The following is a 20,054-nucleotide window of genomic DNA, read 5'->3' on the forward strand; positions in this document are numbered from 1 at the left end:
TGCTTTATACATCACCCTATAGTACGGTTCTGAAATGCTGTCTGGTTTATTGATACCCAGTAGATATTTGCTGAGGTAATCAATGAACCTGAATGCCTAAAAGCTTCCCTCAAGTTTACCTATATTTAACCCTTAACAGTGTTCTCTCATCTGCGCTCGTACTTGGTATTTACTTGTAATGTAAACCTTTATTCTTTTCCACACATTTTCAAGAACTTTTAAACTTTATTTTTATGGAGTCAGAACTTAATTGCTGCTTGAACTTACCACACCCTTAGCCCTCACAATGGGAGCCTTCAAATCAGGAAAAACATTCTCCAAGTACCATTTGAAACTTTTGCATTTTAGTTTTTTTCGAAGTTCCCGTTGCTCGGTGAGGTTTCCAACATCTAATCCTTGGTCTATGAGGTGGTCCCCATGGCCATAGAATAGCTCCTTGTATTCATCCAGCCAGACCTCAGCAACCCGCACCAAGTTCCGCTCTACTGTCTTCATCCGGTCTTTGGGGAAGGAGTATGGATTGTCATTTCTGAATATGTGGCCCACTCGGGAGCAGGGAATGATTTCAATTTCACCACCACACATCCACACCTGAAACAGTTTGATAATAAACATCAATTATCAAATGATGTCCCCAAATCATGGGCGTTAGTTAACAATAACAAAGAACTACCTGGTGACCACTCCCTCCTGCCCCCAGTTTGAAGTAGTTTTGTCCAATAGTTTCAAGTTAAACTCAACAGGTTTATTTAGTTTTGTACATTGCTGTGGACCATTTTAGGATCCGTTATATATATATATTTCCCTACCCTGTAGTGTCCTTCTTATTTTACGAAGAAATTCTCACTGAACCCCAAAGTGTAAAATATGGAATATGGATTCCTTTTTTGGTTGGATTAAGGAAAGGAGTATATATTTCTCTGTTTTCAACTTTCCCTTCTCATCTTGAGATGACCCATATGGAGCACAACTTGAAAATGAGCTCAAAATAATACCCCTTTTATAATATATCACCCCATTCCTCAGGAAAGCAGTTGCCTTTTGGATTCTCTTTACTCTGGCTGCTGCCAAGACTTGCTTAGCTGTTGATCAATGGTTATAAATACCAGAGCTATCTGAAATGTCCAAAGTTGCTGCACCATTGCCTGTTGATGGCCTGCTCTAAAGGCACTTTTTGTACTTCTGTCACTTGCGCTGTCTAACATGACCCGTTACTCAGTGATTTCGTTACTTCTGATATACTAGAAAAACATTCCTGGAGATATTTTGTATGAAGTATGAATCCCACAGCACTTATACAGAATGGCAGACAATTATTTCCCCCATAGTCACATGTAGAAACAGTGTTATAAAAAAGTAGGGAATTCTAATAAATTTCATGAGAGCCATTGATTCATCCAAATTTAACCTGTGATATTAAAACATTAATCTAGAGGCCTTAAAATTTCTGTGGAATTTCCTCCCTGAGGCAGTCCCATATCTAATTATATTAGTAAAACCAAATGATAAAGTCTTAATTGTAGAGAGAATTTGAGGACCACTTGGTAATACCTTGAATGAGAGCTCCATATTTTCTCCACCCCAGACATCAAGCCCGGGGTCATATGTTCCAAGTTCAAAAAAGTAATTTTTATCAATAGAAAACAATCCACCTGCCATGACGGGGCACCTACAAAAAGAAATGTTTGTGTTTTTAAGCTTGCATGTCATGGGAATTCACTTTTCAAGTGGGTCCCTTGTGCAACTGTGATGGCATTAAGAGATATTTCAAAATAGCTACCAAGCATGGGGAGGTCTTAGAATGGAGTCACAAATAGCCCTGAAGTCATCATTCCCTGGTTCATGGTGGCAGAGCTTGATTAGTGTTAGGAAGGATGGGGCTTGGAAGTAGAATTCTTATTTGCCCTTTACTTTCTGGTACAAACTCTCCAGATAGGTTATTTTTAACAATGCTTATTTAACAGTGCAAAGGGAGTACCAGGCACTGTTGCATTATATATGTACTATCTCAGACTTTATGAAAATCCTACAAGTATGTACCATTAAGAAACTAAAATAAAGAAATGGTTAGGAATTTATCAAGGTCACCGGTTACTATGATGTACATCAGGGTTCACTTTAGGTGGTCTGGTTTGACTCTATGATTTCTCACTCCACTCTACTGCCTCAGCTGTAGACAGAGTTTGCTGACAGCTTATTAGGTGGCAAAACTTTTTAAAGCACGTCATATAATTGGATTTAATTCTTAGATGATAGAGGTAGCTCCTTTTTTAGTCTTAAGGCCGAATATGAGGAAATGAGATTCAGAGAGGTTAAGAGACTTTTTAAAGCTCACACCATTAGGAAGAAGTAGAGTTGAGATTTAAATCCAAAGAGTCAGATTCCAGAGTCTTCACGACTGTTATAGATTATGGGGGATAGAAACTACATTTGAATCAGCAACTGGACAAGGCAGTAATCACTTTCCATGGTGGCAACCACTGACCCAGTTGAAATTGTGTGGACAGCCTGTCTTGGGTTTAGAGTACAATGCAATTTAAGATAATTTCTGCCCCACATCTACTTCCCCTCCCCTACAATTTATGCACATATTCTGTCTGAATGCCCAAATGTCCTTTCTAGTCCATCCAGAATGCATTCTCTTCCTAATGTTACGTGGAATATAATCTGAACTCAATCACTACACTGACCTTCAAAGCGGAGTCTTATTTTTTATTTTTATTTTTATTTTTTTTAGATTTTATTTATTTATTTGAGAGACAGAGATCACAAATAGGCAGAGAAGCAGGCAGAGAGAGGGGAAGGGAAGCAGGCTCCCTGCTGAGCAGAGAGCCTGATGCAATGTGTGGCTTGATCCCAGGACTGTGGGATCATGACCTGAGCCGAAGGCAGAGGCTTAACCCGCTGAGCCACCCAGGCACCTCGGCAGAGGTTCTTTAGATATGGGATCAGATTAAGTGTGTTAAATTCAGGCAGATATGGGTTTGAATCCCAATTTGTTCTTTTATTAACTGTACATCCCTGGGGAAATTACCTCTTTTAGGGTCAATTTCCTCATCTCTAAAATGACAATACTACCATCTCTCTCCTAGAGTAATAGAGAGGGTACTCCTCCCTGACTTACTAGGAATAACAATTCTGAAGGGATCACATCTAGCAAGGAATGAGGCATGCTTTATTGAGGGTTAAATTTTGAGAAATAGTGCTACAATCCACTGTGGCCGGAGGCTTTCTCTTGGCACTAGTCTGCTCAACTGCTCTCTCCAAGGGGGAAGGCTTTGGGATTCCTGCTGTTCTGCCTGAGGCTGGCTGCATGCTTGTTCTGCAGGTCTATAGTCTGGGGGAAGTGTTCAGAAGTTCTCACTTTGGCTTCAGGTCTAAGCTGTGTTCTTCAATTCAGGTTCTCCAGCAATAAAGCCTCACTTTTAATTCAAATCTTCCTTCTGTATCTATTTCTTAATTCATTCACAGAATTTGGCACCCCTCCCATGGAAAGGGTAAGATTAGAATTAAAAAGAAAATCCTGACAGTAGCTATTATTACAATATTTTTACTACTATTACTTACTCTTCTAATTTTTACTCATGTTGGCTTTAACATTATGTGTGTTTATATAGCATTTATGCAGCATATTCAATTAGTATGTATTTCTTAGGTTGTAAACCCCAGAGAACAGGAAAAGTATTAGTGAATTTCTCTGGGTTCATGGTGAAAAAGGTACAATTGACCATACAAAAATGAGTTTTGGTAGTGGGAAAGTAATACCTTAGGAAAACTTTGTTCACTTTTGATCATCTACTGGTTAAAGTTGTAATTCTTGATGGTCTACAGAATGACAGGAAATACTCGTTTTGTGAATAGCTTCCTACACATTTATAAAAAGATACATGATTGCTTTCTAATCTTAAATTTCACATACTTACCTTATTATATCTGTTTCTTTAATTCTGTTTTTTGCAACAATGTCTGGAGGAATTGTTCTCCAACCAAAGTTCATGGGCCACACAAAGATGCCTCTTTGGAAGTTGTCTACTGTCATGTAACTAACACAGAAAAACAAAAACCAAAAGTGCTCCCTGAGATCATCACATATACTTAATCAACCTGATACCATGTCTTGTTCAAATGAATGGAGGAAGTGCTTACACAAATGATTTTAGATTATCACAAACTTTTTAATAACATTTCAAGCAAATTTATGAGTGCAAGTCATATTAGTGACTAACTGGTTGGATTGTTAGTTTTTAACTTAACTTTTAACAATGTTCTGACTATTTTTGAGGGGAAAAAACAATTTAGGAGCAAATGTATTTTTCCCACAAAAAGATGAACTAATCTTAAGGAAGGTAGATATTTTCTGGGTTCAGGTACAGCTGACTAGAAAGAGGAAAGAACTGAACAATGAATATTAGGATTTATTGCTATTAAGAGTTAAGTATTTTGATGACCAAATAAACTACTGGATTGACTTTCTCTGATCCCAAGATATCTATTATGTATTTTCATTTATTTAAATGGATGAACTGTGTATGGAATGGTCATATGGTCATTCCATATGGTCATATGGAATATGACCAGTACTTTCTGCTGTTGTTAGTTAAAGATAACTTAGAAGTATCTTGTAGAATATGACAGTATTACCTCATATCTTTATCATTGATGACTTCAATTACTGGACAGGCTACTTTCTTTCTACTTAAATAAACTCTTTCCAGAAGAGGTTCCAACCAACCAACATTACATTCCACGTGAGAATCTAAGAATGTCAACACATCACCTAGAGAGCCAGGAACAAAACAAAACAAAACAAAACAAAACAAAAAACGCAATTTACTGAGTGTGTGTACTTCATGTCCAAAGGTCTTGGGGATTGCTCCAGAAAGGTGATTATAAGGGTAATAGTCTTCTAGGCTTCTATGGTCCCTAGAATTTCATTCTATAATGAAATAAAATGAATTTTGTTTCTAGAAGTCTTTAGGGCAAGCATCATTTTCGCTTGTGAAAACTTGATAAGCCACTTAGAATGGATAGCCAAGACTTTGAAGGGAATCCTTAGTAGTAAAGGTGGCTGCTTTGTCTTTTCTAAGGAGGGTGGGTCCCATTAACCTGGAATGGGGGCCTGTGGACCAGGCAGAGTTTGGTATTCCAAGGTGGGCTTTAGGAATGACAAAAAGGAGAAATCATTCTACATAACAGGGGTGAAAACAAAAGAGGAAGAATCAGCAAAGCTAGAAGGTAGTGTAAAAAGGGTTACAGGGATAAGGAGGGAGAATAGTGAATAGTTTAATGGGGACAGAGTTTTAGTTTTGCAAGAGGAAAAGTGTTCTGGAGATTGGTTGCACCACTGTGTGAATATACTTCAGAGTACTGGACTGCACTGAAGAAATAACTAAGATTTTATGTTTATTTTACCACAATAAAAAATCCAAAGCTTGCAGGAGAGAGAGAGAGAGAAAAGAAAAAGAAGGGCGCCTGGGTGGCTCAGTGAGTTAAGCCATTGCCTTCGGCTCAGGTCATAATCTGATCCTGGGATCAAGTTCCGCATTGGGCTCTCTGCTCAGCGGGGAGCCTGCTTCTCTCTCTCTCTCTCTCTCTCTCTGCCTGCCTCTCTGCCTATTTGTGATCTCTCTCTGTCAAATAAATAAATAAATAAAATAAAATCTTTAAAAAAAAAAAAGAACAAAAAAACTTGTAGTCCAAAAAACAAGCATTAAAAATTCTTTTTCCTACTAGTTGTGTGAGGTAACACTCTCTCTGTAGCATCTACATTGTTCCAAATGATTTTATACAAGTGGTGTGTGTGTGTGTGTGTGAGAGAGAGAGAGACAGAGAGAGAGAGAGAGAGAGAGAGAGAGAGAGAAGATGAATAATAACCTGAGGAATCTGGGTTATGTTATGACCAAAATCCTAGATGTGCTTCTTCAGGCCCAACTATAGCCAAATTACAAAGGCTTTTCCGGCAAGTCCTCATGTGTGGAGGCTGTCCTTTCACACCAGACGTGGTCTGCAGCCAGTACACCACAGCCTGTGAAGGGACTTGCAGTCAAGAGGACATGTTCTCAGCATAGCTTCATTCCTAGCTCAGGTTCCTCCATTGGAGACCTCCTTTAGGCCAAGATCTCTGTCTTACTGCATGGGAGGTCAGGAGGTCTCCAAGACATTTTCCTCACCTGCCTCAACATTCAGTACTTTCCCACTCCAAGTCCTCTCCTTTTCCCACTATAGGCCCAGGCTGTAATGCATATAGGAGGAGCCTTTTGTTCTGGGCTCCTTAGGCCGTGAGATGATTCTCACATCTGCCCAATCTACCAGCCCATTTCTATACAGGGAAACATGGAACATTCAGGGAGTCAGAACTTTCTTCTGTTTCAATTATACTTCCTAGTTATATTAGTGGAGGAAATACAGATTTGAGTGTCACTTTCCTTTTGGCTTTATTGTTTGAATCGACCACTCTGCCCCCTGGCTGCTCCCCTCAGCTCTTGACAAACCTGTAACAACATCAGTTACCTTCTATTAAGTGCTTACTCTATGCCAGACACGGTCCTAAACATTCTTCATGGTTGTCTTGTTTAATCCACACAACAAACCTGATGTATCAATCTAATTTGTCTGTCCCTTAAGAAATGAGATGTAGGTCTGAGTTTTATTCCCATTTAATAGAAACAAAGAACTTAAGCACTTTTTTCAAGTTTGCTCAGCCAAGTGGCAGCTTGATATCAGAAAACACATAATTTATTCCATTGCATGTGTTCCTAAAAAAAGAAAGAAAAAAAATGGCCATAAAGAGGCAGGGCTATGAGAATGAGAAAGCTTAAAGTTAGCCACTAAAAACGATAAACTACCTCTTAATTAGTGGTTCCATATCTTATTAACTGATCAACAATGGTATTTTCGCATGAGGGTATGGAAACTGACCTTAGCCAAGGTCTTGCTGAGGAATGTCCTTGAGAAGTCTCCAGGCATAACCAGGCTGTGCTAGACTGAAGTCCCTCTTCTCTTACCCCCAACTCTTGGAGACAGTGGTTACAACCCCTATCATGCTGGTGGAGTCCTATTTTCAGAGATTATAGGTTAGTTGATTATGGTTCATAATCAACTAAGGGTGTTATTTTGCACAGCCTGCTCCCTGTGTGGGAAAGTTCATAGGGGTTATCTAGGTATGTAGGGTATGCAAACATGGCCTGCTTAAGGTCCCACTTGGCTATAAATACCATATGCAGAAGATAACCTCCTTTTTCTCACTACTTCAGTGACTGTTGGTCCATTCAAACTAAAGAACAGTGTCTACCAGACTACCAGTCCCTGTCCCCAGAATAAGCTGGCAGGGTGAAAGATGCCTGGATCAACTTCCTAAATCCCTGGTGGCAGCAGGATGGGTACCCAAACCTACATTCACTTCCCACCTGGCCCAGATTCCCATACAGATTTTCATTCACTTGTTGCCAGAACCCAAAGGAAGCAGCTTCTGCCCAAAACATAGACTGGAATTTTATACTGTTTTATTTTGGGTGAGAAAAGAATCCTCCCATGCATGAATGTCATTGCTCCACTTTCAGACACTTTCACTTAAAATAAGATCTCCGGAACTAGACCAGGGAGCTGTCTATGTAGCTGACTCTGGCTAGGACTTCTACTTGTAGTGGGTATGATCTGTGGACATTTCATACACTCTTCCTAACCCCAAGTGTCATGGTGAAATGAACATAGGATCGAAGCCACAGAGCTCTGCTTTCCTTAGCCACACTGGATAATTACTTACCCTTTCTGAGATTTACCTTATGGGGATAGTTCTAAGATCTCTCTGAAACCTAAATTTCTTATAAATAGCTAGTGATATTACTGTTTTTTCAATGAGTGTTTAAGCTAGAGCCCAAAGAATTATATATATATATTTTTAAAGATTTTATTTATTTATTTGAGAGAGAGACAGTGAGAGAGAACATGAGTGAGGAGAAGGTCAGAGAGAGAAGCAGACTCCCCGTGGAGATGAGAGCCCGATGCGGGACTTGATCCGGGGACTCCGGGATCATGACCTGAACCGAAGGCAGTCGTCCAACCAACTGAGCCACCCAGGCGTCCCAAGAATTTTATCTTGATGACCACATGACAGGTTTTTCTGTTTCCTGAGTAGATAACAGTGATGCTGGATTGTTTGCAGATGGGTTTGATTGTAACTTATTTATTTATTTACTTTTTGACCAACCTAGAGATGCACAATGTACCAGAAAGCTTTGGTTCCTTGTTGAGTACAGGCCCCCCATTTCTATTGAGCCAACCAGCTTGGGATATTGTTGCCAGCACCAATTAGTGTTGGCATGTTGTGTTTAGGGTTCCTTGAGGGATGTGGGCCTGGCTGGTTGTTTAATTTTACATAATAATTTATAAGTGATGCTAAGGAAACCATCTGTTTTACTTGCAACAGAAACAAGTTGTAGAAATTTACAGAAGGACTATCGCTTTTCAGAAGACCTCAGGGCTGTCCAGGAGTTAGATATCATTTTAGTTCAGATACTTAAAGTTAGCCAACTGATTCTTTGGAATGCTCATGGCAATGTCATGTATTTTGCCAAATGCCCTTGTTATAAAGGAAATGAGAATCTGATCTCTACTCTGACTCTCCAGAGTGTACTGTTGAACCTGCCCATGTAGACTCATCTTGGCAGGGCAATAACTTGCTCTTTTGTTCAATACTCACATGAGATCCAAATGTTCGGCTTGTTCACCCTGTACCTCAATTACTGCATCTCTTTTTACTCCTGTTGGCTTCCTGCAGGACACTTCCCCTAGAGACCCACTGACCCTGGACCGCCGTTCAGATTTTTAAGTCCTACTTGAAGTCTCTATCTCCTCCATCTCAGGAAATGACTGATTGGACCCGATCTTTTTGCCTGAATCATATCCAGATGAAGAACCTGTCATACACTGGAAACTAAACATGTAGTGAACATTGCTAGTGTTCAGAGAGTCACTGTTTTGTGACTTATTATTTCATATTACATACTTTTGGAGAGTCTAATAAAAACCCTGGGACCAAAATGGGGCCATCTGGATAGTTTCTGTAGGTGCTTGGATCTTTGTTCTCATCCTTGCCTGTGGCTACCCCTCCCTTTTCTCTGAATCCTAAAGGAAAAATCCTTTAGGAAACAAAAGCTGTCAGGGCCTGTCAGATTTTGAATTCAGATTCTTGTCTCTCATCTCTTTGTTTGGCCGAGGTGGTCTAGAGAAAATTTCTGCCCTGGTATCTTTGCTGATCTCTGATTACAGAGACTTTTTAGGCCCACAATGTCTCCTGCCTGTGCTTTACTTGTGATGGCTGTGGAATGCCCAGGGAGAGTCTGAGAGAGTGAACAGGCTGGCCAGCCCCACTTAGGGCCAGTCCCCGAATGGTCCTTGAATTATTTCCTCAGCCAAAACTGGTATGGGCTTCTGAATCCCTTTGAATTGCCCACAGGAGTCAGGTACACTTTAGGCCTTTTGGATGTATCCTTCGACAAGTTGTTACTGATCCCAACAGAACACACGTTTCAACTCCTTTCCAAATTCAGGGATTGGTGTCCCTCCAATGCTACTCAAACTGTGGGCCACAGACCCTGCCATCAGACACAGGAACAGAAATTGAAAATGATTGCTTTAAAATTCCAGCAGGTTGCTGGAATTTGTTAATTTATTCTCTGTTTTATATATGTGCATGTGTATAACTTATATGTCATTATTTATGCTGTGTATTTATTTTATGTCATTTTTTATGTTATGTATTTTATCGATATACACATGTATATGTTCTACATAATAAATTATGCATATATCTATATACATATTGTATAGATGTATGCACATATAATTGTGATTATAGCTTTATTTTTTCTCTCTTAGGTAGTTTATCTTTATTATAATTTACAAAGGGGTGGGTCCACAAAATTTGGAAATTAGAAAGAAAAAAAGTTCTTCTCTGATAGTTTGAGAAGCAACTCTTCACTAGACAGTGGCAAGCAGTTAAGATGTACGTAGCTGGACTCTCCAAAGTAGAGTTGTGACCCATTAACAAGTCATTGCGACAATATGGTGGGCTTTGTCAGACTCTAAGAAACAAATAAAATAGCAAAGAAGGTATTAGAATCTGCTACACATGTTATTTCATGAAATGTCTACTGTAGTTATATGGGTAACATATATATATATATATATATATATATATATATATATATATATATGCACTGGGTTGTGATGTAAGATTTATTTCTTAACATGGGTCATGGTCCAAATAATTTGAGAATTACCCAACAAAAACTGAGCTAATGTGTTCAAGCATGTTAATGACTGACTGAGAGCCAAGTTTATATTTTTACATTTGGATTTTCTAAATTCAAAGAAATTATTTGCTGGCTGTATAAACGCAAGTACTTGAGCAGGCCGATTTAGGCAGCTGCTTTGAGCGAGTTCATGCAGCCCATCCGAAGAGGACTCCTATGTTGTCTAACAGTTTGGACTCTTCTGGAGATCATCGCCAGCATGCTCTGTGCTCCAGGCAGGCACAGAGAAGGTTTTTAAAAGCAGTACATTTTTGGTTCTGCGCTTGTCAGCTTTCTCTACATGGATGTCTCATTTTCATCTCGAATTTACATGGACAGAATCAGAACTCAACTGCAATCCCAAATCTGTTCCTCTGGTTATGGCCCTACAGCCCACCAAGTTGCTCAGATGCCAATTCTAGGGTTTTGTTTTGGTTTTTGGTTTTTTTGGAGGGACTCCTTTCATTATTGCTCTCTTCATATCTTATCTGATGACAAGTCCTGTGGTCTCCATGTCCACAATATAGTCTTCCTCTGACCCTTTCCTTTCACTGTCCTTGTACCTCCCTTGTGCTTGGACAACTATAACAGCCTCCTTTTTTCCTCTCTAAAATTTTTAAATTTATTTGAGAGAGAGAGAGAATGAGTGATGGGAGTGCAGAGGGAGAGAGAATCTTCAAGAAGACTCTCCTCTGAGTGCAGAGCCACCTGTGGGGCTCAATCTCACCACCCACGAGATCACAACCTGAGCCAAGACTAGAAGTGGACACTCAACTGACTTGAGTCATCCAGGCGCTGCTATGGTAACCTCTTAATTGGTCTCCCTCCTTCCTCTCTCCTCTTCCTAATACCCATTGTCTACAGGTGGTCAAAGTGAGCTTTAAATTAAGCCAAACAATTTTATCCTCCTCTTTAATGCACTTCATTGTTTTCATATGATACCAAGAATAATGCCTACACTCCTTAAATGACTCAGTGCTTTACAAAAGCCCACCTTTGTCTTGCCCCACAGATGAATCTCCTGTCACTCTCTCCAGGCTCAGCACCCATCAGCCAGAATAAGCTTTCCTTAACTTTAATACACAGAACATTTCTCCACCAGGACTTTGCACTTCTTTTTCCACTTGCCTGGGAAGGTTCTTCAACCAGATCTTAGCCCCAAACTTGCCCACTTGGCCTATTTCCTCACTATCCTATTTTTGTATCATTTGCGTGTAATTATTCCCAAAAGAAATCAAACGTGGATTTTTACTTAATGTTCCAAATACGGTTTATCATTAATAATCTTAGTTATCACCACAATGTCAATTTTGGTGTGATGTATTTGTAGTTCATTTTAGATATCCATTACAGGCCAAAGAAATTTGTTAGCAAACCAATGGGATAAGAAAAGTTCAAAATTTGGGGCCTAGTTACAAGGAAGTATAACTAGATGAGCAGATAATTTATCATTAGTACATGCTTTTAAATGCAGGGCACCTGGGTGGTTCAGTCAGTAGCATCTGCCTTTTGGCTCAGGTAGTGATCCCACGTCAGGCGCCCTGTTCAGTGAGGAGCTCCTTCTCCATTTGCCTCTCTCCCAGTTCATGCTCTTTCCCTCTCTCAAATAAGTAAATAAAATCTTAAAAAAAAAAAAAAAAAAAGAACATGCTTAAATTCAAGCTGGTGGAGATCAATAATGCCATAGCTTAGGGCGAGAGTAGCTAGATGTCTAGAGGTAGGAAAATGTAGCAGATAAGAGTGCAAATTTGGAGCTAAGTTTTCTGGGTTCCAATCCTGCTGTAGCACTTACTAGCTGGGAGAACTTGGGCAAGTCATAACCTCTCTGTGCTTCCATATCTTCATCTGTAAAATGAGGAAAATTATTGTACCTAGCTCCTAGGGTTATTGTGAGGATGAAATCAATTACTGTACAAAGTATTTAGAATGGAACCTGGTACATAAGTTCAGCTATTATTACAGGGAATGGGTCTTTCCACAGAAGGCTGTGAAAATAAATCAATATGTTTGATTTTTTTTTTTAGAGTACTCATGGGCAGAAGAGATTTGGCTCCCCCCATTCACTCACCAACACCCACACCCTAAAAAGAAGCGAAGAGAAGAAGATTATATTGCTCTTTGGGAACACAGCCCTATTAGAAGAGCAGACATACACATAGGTCAAGGAAGAGAAAAGTAAACAATTCTAAGTCCACAAATACCAATGAGATGAGGTCAAAAAGGCATAGGCTTAAAGGGGCTCCAAGTGGTCCAATTTGGGACAATCTGAGTACAATAAATAAAGAAATAGATAAATGAAGGAAGGAAGGAGGGAAGAATAGACAGAAGAAAGGAAGTTAATAATATACACATAGAATTTTTTAAAGCATAAATTCCTGTTGATGGGAGCATAAGAGGGAAAGAGGAAGGAGAGAGAGAGGAAGGGAGGAATAAAAAGAGGAGGGAAGGACAGAGAAATGGACAGCCCCCGGTGTAATAACTGATTCAAGTAATTATCATCAATGGGTGCAAAACCACTGAGTAAAATGTAAGGAAAAAAGTATTCATATGGATCAAAAGTATCACATTACAAATACTTCCTACCCCCAAAAGAAATATATGGCTGTCAATATTTTAACCAAATGTTCAAAATTACTATCATCCACAGTGGGACAACCTGACATCATGTGTCAATGATTTGAAGCCATTAAGCAATACATAATTCCTACCACCTACATAGTAGAATATTACAAACTATTCATGCCAAAAACATTTATGCTGAGTGTAACATCAGGAAACAATGAGAAAATTTCAGAATGTGGCCTGGACTCTGAAAACACGTCAACTGGAAGTAGTGTGTTGTCTACGCTAGACTGAGGAGCTGGGGAAACTAAACAACTAAGTGTGGTGCATGAGACGTAATAAGATCTCAAATTTCAAAAGAGAGAAGTAGTTATACAAAACAATTTTAGGAGCAATGAGGAGGTCTGAAAGAGTATAAACCAGAGGATATTTAGATAGGAAAGTGTGCTTATCTAAGAGAATGTCTGTATTTTGCAGAGATGCCTACTAAGGTACACAGCGCTGTAGTGTCATGATGTCTGTGAATTAAAAAGTTGAAGACAAAACTGTGTATGTATAGACACGTGCTTGTGTATATGTGTGATGAAGCACACGGTACAGAAAGTTCAAATTGGTAGCATGATGATGGCCATGTGGGTGTTCACTGAAGTATTATTTCAAATTTGCTATGTATTTGAAAGCAAATAAACTAAAACGAAAATATAGGTAAAACAAAAAAGAATTGGCAGCTTCTTACCTGTTGCATTCTGTGCTCCTGCCAGCCTGGCTCTTATCAAGCCATGTCTCTCTTTGAGACGAAGAATCCGAACTTTTGGAAACTGAGACATGTATTTATCCAAATTACCTTTTAGGTAGTCTATATCACAGTAAGAACAGACAAGGACACATGTTAAGTAACAAGATGGGGATAATACCAGCAGTGGCTTCTCAACATCAAATTCCAGAAACCATGTTTACCGTAGTCAGTAAATTTTACTCCTTGGGGCATGATTTTATTTTCTGATGTCATTTTCTTGGGTGAATTTTTTTCTGTATTCAATACACCAAGCTATCTGTTTCTCAAATTCCAAATCCTTTTTTTTAGTGTTGCTAAATGACCCATAGGAGGGCTTACCTTTTCTAAATATTTGTCAGGACAGGGGCAAATTTGCCCTGAGATAAATGAAAACTCCGGTTTCTGTACAAAATTCCTGGCTTACAAAGGCCCCTTCCAAGACCCAGACCAGAGGCTAAGCATTGTATGCAAATTGGAAAATTTGTGAAAGAAAGTTATTATAACTGCAATTGGTTAAGGGCACTGTCACTTCCCTACTATGACACCACGGAGCCATACATCTTTTGTCTTTTGGGTGGCCAAGGAGGAATGCATCTAAAGGAATGTTGTTGGGGTTTTATGGGATATATTTACATGACTTGTAGTCACTTCTATGTGTAATTAAGCTATTGACAGATACCCCAGGTAGGAAAGGTTTCCAGAAGTACTTCTGCTGCTCACTTTCTTACTGACTTTGTGGGATTTTTTTTTTTTTTTCCTTAAAGAGAACCCTCAAAACCATGTAAGCTAGATCTCTCCAAATGGTTCTTCAGGTCCTTGGATTTGTCATTCATAAAAAGACTATTATTTGCTTGGTGAATGGATACTATTTCTGTTTATGTTTTCAAGGCCCCTTCTCAAGATTTTCAACCAGTTTTTTGTTTGTTTGTTTGTTTGTTTTAAGGCATTTTAGTGCTAATGGACCTCAGGGTGATTATGGTAGGAATTCTGAGGCTGATGAAACTGGCTCATGCCATTTTGGTCATGAACAGAACTGAGTTGTTCTATTGGGGCTGTTCTCTCTTTGCTATTTTTTAAATTTTCTAAACTGCACTGCATTTGGGGAATTGGTAATGTGGTAGCTATGGGACCTCAGGTGGAAATGGACCATTTATATACACAAATTATGTGAGGACCCCAAAAGGAGATTCTTCACTTCTTCCAGACCGTTTCTGCCTTTGCACTCTATTGAAGCCTCATCTCTTTGGTTCTTTTGGCAATTTGTCTTCTCAACACTTAACACATAACTTGCTTTGCCATTGAAGAAGAAACCATCGGCCTTCCATTTCTTTGTTTTCCGTAGAGTCTAACTCTGACTTGTTATTATCACTGGGAAAGGCATCCTAATAATTGTGAGGATTCTAGCTTATTAGATTTCATAAAACTGTTGAGTATCTTCTCTGGTCTCTGGGATTTCAAAGTGCTCCAAGGAGCTATAGTTAGAAAATCATTTCTACATGGCAGAGAAGGCACTGCGGAAGGAAAGTCTGAGACAGCTAACTGAAGATAGAATTCACTTTCTATATCCCATAGATGCTTGGCTTTATGCCTCCAATGCACCACATGAAACAATGATTTGATATTTTTGCCATCCACCCAAAGTGCTATTGCCTCATATCAAACTTCAATTTTTCAGGAGTGGTTTTCCTACCTTTGGTGCTGAAGTCATCCACCAGCAGAATCTCCTTGATGAGATGTGGAGGAGAGCGATTAAGGACACTGTGAACAGACCTCAGGAGAGTGGACCACACTTCATCCACAAAGCACATGATGACACTGGTGGTTGGGAGGTTATCATGAACGAGCTGCTCTGCACACCTGGGCCAGGACACAAGCAGGACTCATTTTAAAACTAATGATATGGTTTTACAAGTCACAGAGGGCAATTGTATATAGGTATACATACACTCACACGCTCTGTTTATCTGTTTGTATATCTATCTGTTTGTCTCTCTCTTTGTCTGTATATCTGTTTATTCATTCATCCATCCAACATCTACTATATATATCAGTGATGATTTTATCATGTGTTTTTCTTGGGGAGGGTTATAAGCAAAATAGACAGCAGAGTAAGAATAGCCAGTAACAGCAGTTGCTGTGAAAGGACTAGCAATGCAAGACAAGATGTGAGAAGTCCCCGTAGCGGCAACTCGCTGTAGTGGACAGGAAGGACATAGGCTTTGCAGGTGGTTAGACACTATTTTGAATCTCACCCCCAATATTTCCCAGGTCTTTATCCATTGATACCATGCTTAATCACTCTGTATCTCTGCTTCTACATCTTTAAAATTAGGTAAAGTTTCTTATTCAACAGAGCTTTACAGTCTAGTGAGAACACACATGAAATGTCTAGCACAGTTCCTGGCATAGGAATTCACCAAATGGTAGCTAGTGCTATCTTACTTAGACCATATACCACAAGAGAACACTCTGACTTATTTAATGTTACCAAGTAGTTTCTGATTGCCCTTCCAAAGGGCCTCCTGCCAAGTGCCAAAGGAAATATTTTTTCTCCCACCTTGCATGTGAGTGTATTTATGGATGTATATGGAGATATATAATTAAACTCTTCATCTTCTCTATCTATTTAGGGGTTACTTGCTGAGACTCTCTGTGCTACAGAGTAACCACAGTTGAAATAAGTCCTGGGATAGAGAGGAGGATAAGGCTACAGTGGGAGTTGGTATTCAGGTGGGTTGTAATTGGTCTTGTTTTTTTTTTTTTTTCCCCACACCCTGCAATGTGTACTGCCTCACTGCTGGCATTCTTTCATCCCCTGCCTGTTACTCTTCATAGGAGGGTGCCGAGTGGAACCTCACAAAGAGTATTTGCCATCCTCTAACACAACTACTGTTATAATGTCATAATTAAATTATAATGACCATAAATAAATATTATAGGCATGCTGTATTATTTCATTTTAAACCAACAACATCTCTTCCCCTTTTTATGGATGAATAATTAAAATCATGGCAAGGCAATTCATGATTATACTGTTAGTAAATGGCAGAGTTGGGACTCAAACTCTGTCCAGTTTGGCTCCAGAAATAGCCATTCAGGAAGCCTTAAGTTCTCAAGAATAAAAGAAGCTGGCAGCAGATGTAGCATTTTGTGGGAGCAGGCACTTCTGCCAGACGACATAGCTACACTTTGCTTAGTCCCTAAAAAAGAAATAGATAAGAGCAAAAACCATAGTAAAACCATATTTCCATGCACTCACCATTTATCAATAGTACTTAATAAAGTATTATCATGTATATAACTAATACAATGGTCTGAGATCCATATTTTTACCCTCTTCTCTAAATAGAGCAAACTGAAGCTGGAGAAGTTAGATGGCTTATCCAATATGATTCACCTAAAAAGGATATATACGGAAATGTGAACAAATTGTTGTCATTCCACTGCACTATCCTGATTTTTCTGTACTAAGAGCATGGCTTTTGGAATCAGGTAAGTATGTGGTCAAATATCAGGTCCCCTAATTACTGGCTTAGATAAATTGTGTAACTCCTTTGAACCTGAATTTGCCCGAGATTAAGAACATCCAAGCAGAGATGAAGAATGGATTTATTGTGAGATTAAGTGCAAGTATTTTATAAAACTCACCTACTATTTATCTGACACACAGGAGATACTTAAGAAAAGATAGGCAAACCCAGCTTTGGTCTGTACTTTCAATGGTTCCTTAAAGTGGATAGTTATGATACTAACCTACAAAGCCTTATGAAAACATACATAGCCAATCACTAGCCCCAGAAATTCTATCCAGCAATTCTGAATAGTCCCTGAGAATCTGTGTCTTAAAGAACAAACAAACAATCTAAGTAAAATTCTACAAACAATTAGACAACCCACAAGTTGTGATAGGCCAGTTTGGGAATCTGAGCTCTAAGACAAAGTAGACTTAATTTTACTTAGCATTTGTAGATAATCTTAAGAAAAAAAAAATATATATATATATATATATATATATAGAGAGAGAGAGAGAGAGAGAGAGCGCTGATGGGAGCATGTCCCAAATCTTCAAGTGATGTAAAATCAAAATGATACATTTTTACCAGATACCCTGATCTAGTAATCAGGTACCCAGTGTTAACATCAACTAGTAGGCAACTCAAACTGATCTGATTCTACATTAGAGATCAATGAATTGGCATTTCTAAATAATGTGAGATATTTAAGGGCTGTATTAGTTTCCTGTGGCTGCTGTAACAAATTAAAAAAAAACCTGCTTATCAGTTTCTTTCTCAATTTATCTCTTTCTTCTCACATTTTACTATGAAAGAAAAGAAATACCAGTATACACCCTCAACATCTGACTTGGAATTCTCTTCAGTTAATTATCCAAGTGCATGGCTTACAATTTCTGCTTCCACACAGCTATTGGACACAATTTAGATAAAGTTTCTGCCACTATCTTGCAAGGGTCATTGTAACTCCTGTTCCCAGTATTGTATTCTACATTTACTTCTGAACCCTCACAAGATGCACTTAGAATGGTTATATTTTTTACCAACATTCTATTCAAGTCAGTATGTGTATTCTTAAAGAGGACAGAAGTTTTCTTTTCTATACTTCTCACTTCCTTCCAAGCCCTCACCTGTAGCATCTTTAACATGTATGTTTCTACTAACAATTTCTTCAAGGCAATCCAGGCTTGGCCTGTTGTGTTTCTCAAAATTTTCCCTGCTTTTATCTATTATTCGATTCTTTCGATATTACTTGAATAATCCTTCCACATTTTTAGGTGTTTGTGACATCAGCAACCCACTCTTTGAAACCAAATTATATTACTTTCCTCTGGCTGCTATAACCAAGTTCATAGCTTAAAAAAACAGAAACATATTCTTTCATGGTTCTGGAGGCCATAGCATTAATTTATTGATTTTATTTTTTATTTTCTGCATCCAGAATTTCCTGCTTACTACAATGTTTCTAGCATAGTTACACATAATTAATATTTGACAAATGTGTATTAAATGGGTGGATAAAAAAATGGAAATGGAATGGAGCTTAAATCAAAAGATTAATGGTGGAAGAAGAGACATTTTTCTTTGAGATAGGAAGAAAAAAGGTGGTAATGTATACAGATGAATTTATGCACAGAGAAGTTGAAAGAATTTGTAGCTCATGTTGGAGGAAAGGTTGTTTGTTAATGTGTAGGGCTTTGAGAAGAATAGAGAGTATTTCGAACTGACACTATGAATAATGGGAGGGAGTAATGGCCAACTACTTATGAAAGGATTTCTGAGGGCCACTAAGTGCTTTCCTGAATTAGGAGATCTGAAAATTTTAGTCAAAATGCTGGTGTGATTTACTCCACGAGGGTCTGTCAGCCCAAATTTAGGAGGAGATAAAAGAAGATTGGTAAATTAATCCAAGTCTAGGGGTCATCAGAGCAAACGAAATAGAAAGAAAAATGGTAGAGGATTTTGAGGATACTGGTATAAAATGGGTAAAAGTTCCATCGTGAGCTATATGTTGGGAGAGAAGAAGTAAGCTAAGAGGAGTTTAATAGCCTGAGGAAGACATCAGTGACTCCCTATGACTTCCTCATCTCTAATTTTATAATGCAAATGGATGGAAAATGCACATTTTACACTTAAATACTCCTTACATGATTCGGTGCTAAGAAAAATAAACCAGTTCTAAAAAGAAAGGGTCAGCTGCACAAATTCTGCCTGAGCCGTCTGAACCAACATGCCTCTCTGTGAAGTCCTGAGAATTGCTTTACTGTTAAAATTTGGTTGATATTAGAAAATCTAGTTATAAACGAGAATACATTGGGGAGTTAACCTTGTAGTCTAATGCTGATGAATCTTCTCATATAATAATAAAACAGTAGATTTCTGGTCTCTTTTAGAAGGAAGTTCCAAGAAGTGTTGTCACGTAAGCCAGTTTGAAATTAGAGATTGGAAGAGCTCTCAGAGATTTGAGATTTGGGGAGAGGCCCCTCCATAACCAAATATCTGAGCTTCCATTCTCCTCAGCCCATCATGGTGCCTTAGTTTTAAAATTAGAAATCCAAATGGGTGGGGTCATGAAGGATTCCACTAGATGCCAGAATCGCAGGAAATAAGCAGGAAATCTGCCAATTATTGGCAGACACATATTTCAGATGCATTTAAAGAACCCACTGAAGATGACTCTGTGGGAGATTATATTGTACATGTCACACTGGTGCCTGGAAAAAGAGGCAGCATCAAAGGATGGGGAAAAGGGACACAGAAGGAGCTGAGAGAGACTGGAAATACAAAGTTACAGAGTGTGCCTTGCTTTGGGTGGCTGAGAAGCCGGGCCACGCTAACAATTATATGTACCTGTTTGCCTGCACAACTCAGCAGGGCAAACAAGTTTCCAGGTGTCTAGAAAAACTAGCAAGC

At 38.8% G+C, this 20,054-nt stretch overlaps 1 protein-coding gene across 1 annotated transcript in view; it reads right to left on the reverse strand.

The window, feature by feature from the left end:
- Nucleotides 1-20,054, reverse strand: part of GALNT5 (polypeptide N-acetylgalactosaminyltransferase 5) — a 43,275-nt gene that overhangs the window by 12,016 nt on the left and 11,205 nt on the right. The window contains exons 2-7 of the mRNA XM_082689897.1: nt 15,320-15,486; nt 13,591-13,710; nt 4,642-4,777; nt 3,924-4,043; nt 1,552-1,669; nt 268-591 (exon numbers count right to left, since the gene is read on the reverse strand). Coding sequence (XP_082546023.1) covers nt 268-591; nt 1,552-1,669; nt 3,924-4,043; nt 4,642-4,777; nt 13,591-13,710; nt 15,320-15,486 — 985 coding nt within the window. The remainder of the gene's footprint in view (nt 1-267; nt 592-1,551; nt 1,670-3,923; nt 4,044-4,641; nt 4,778-13,590; nt 13,711-15,319; nt 15,487-20,054) is intronic.

This window comes from Mustela nivalis (genome assembly GCF_964662115.1).
Source record: "Mustela nivalis genome assembly, chromosome: 11".
NCBI lineage: Eukaryota > Metazoa > Chordata > Mammalia > Carnivora > Mustelidae > Mustela > Mustela nivalis.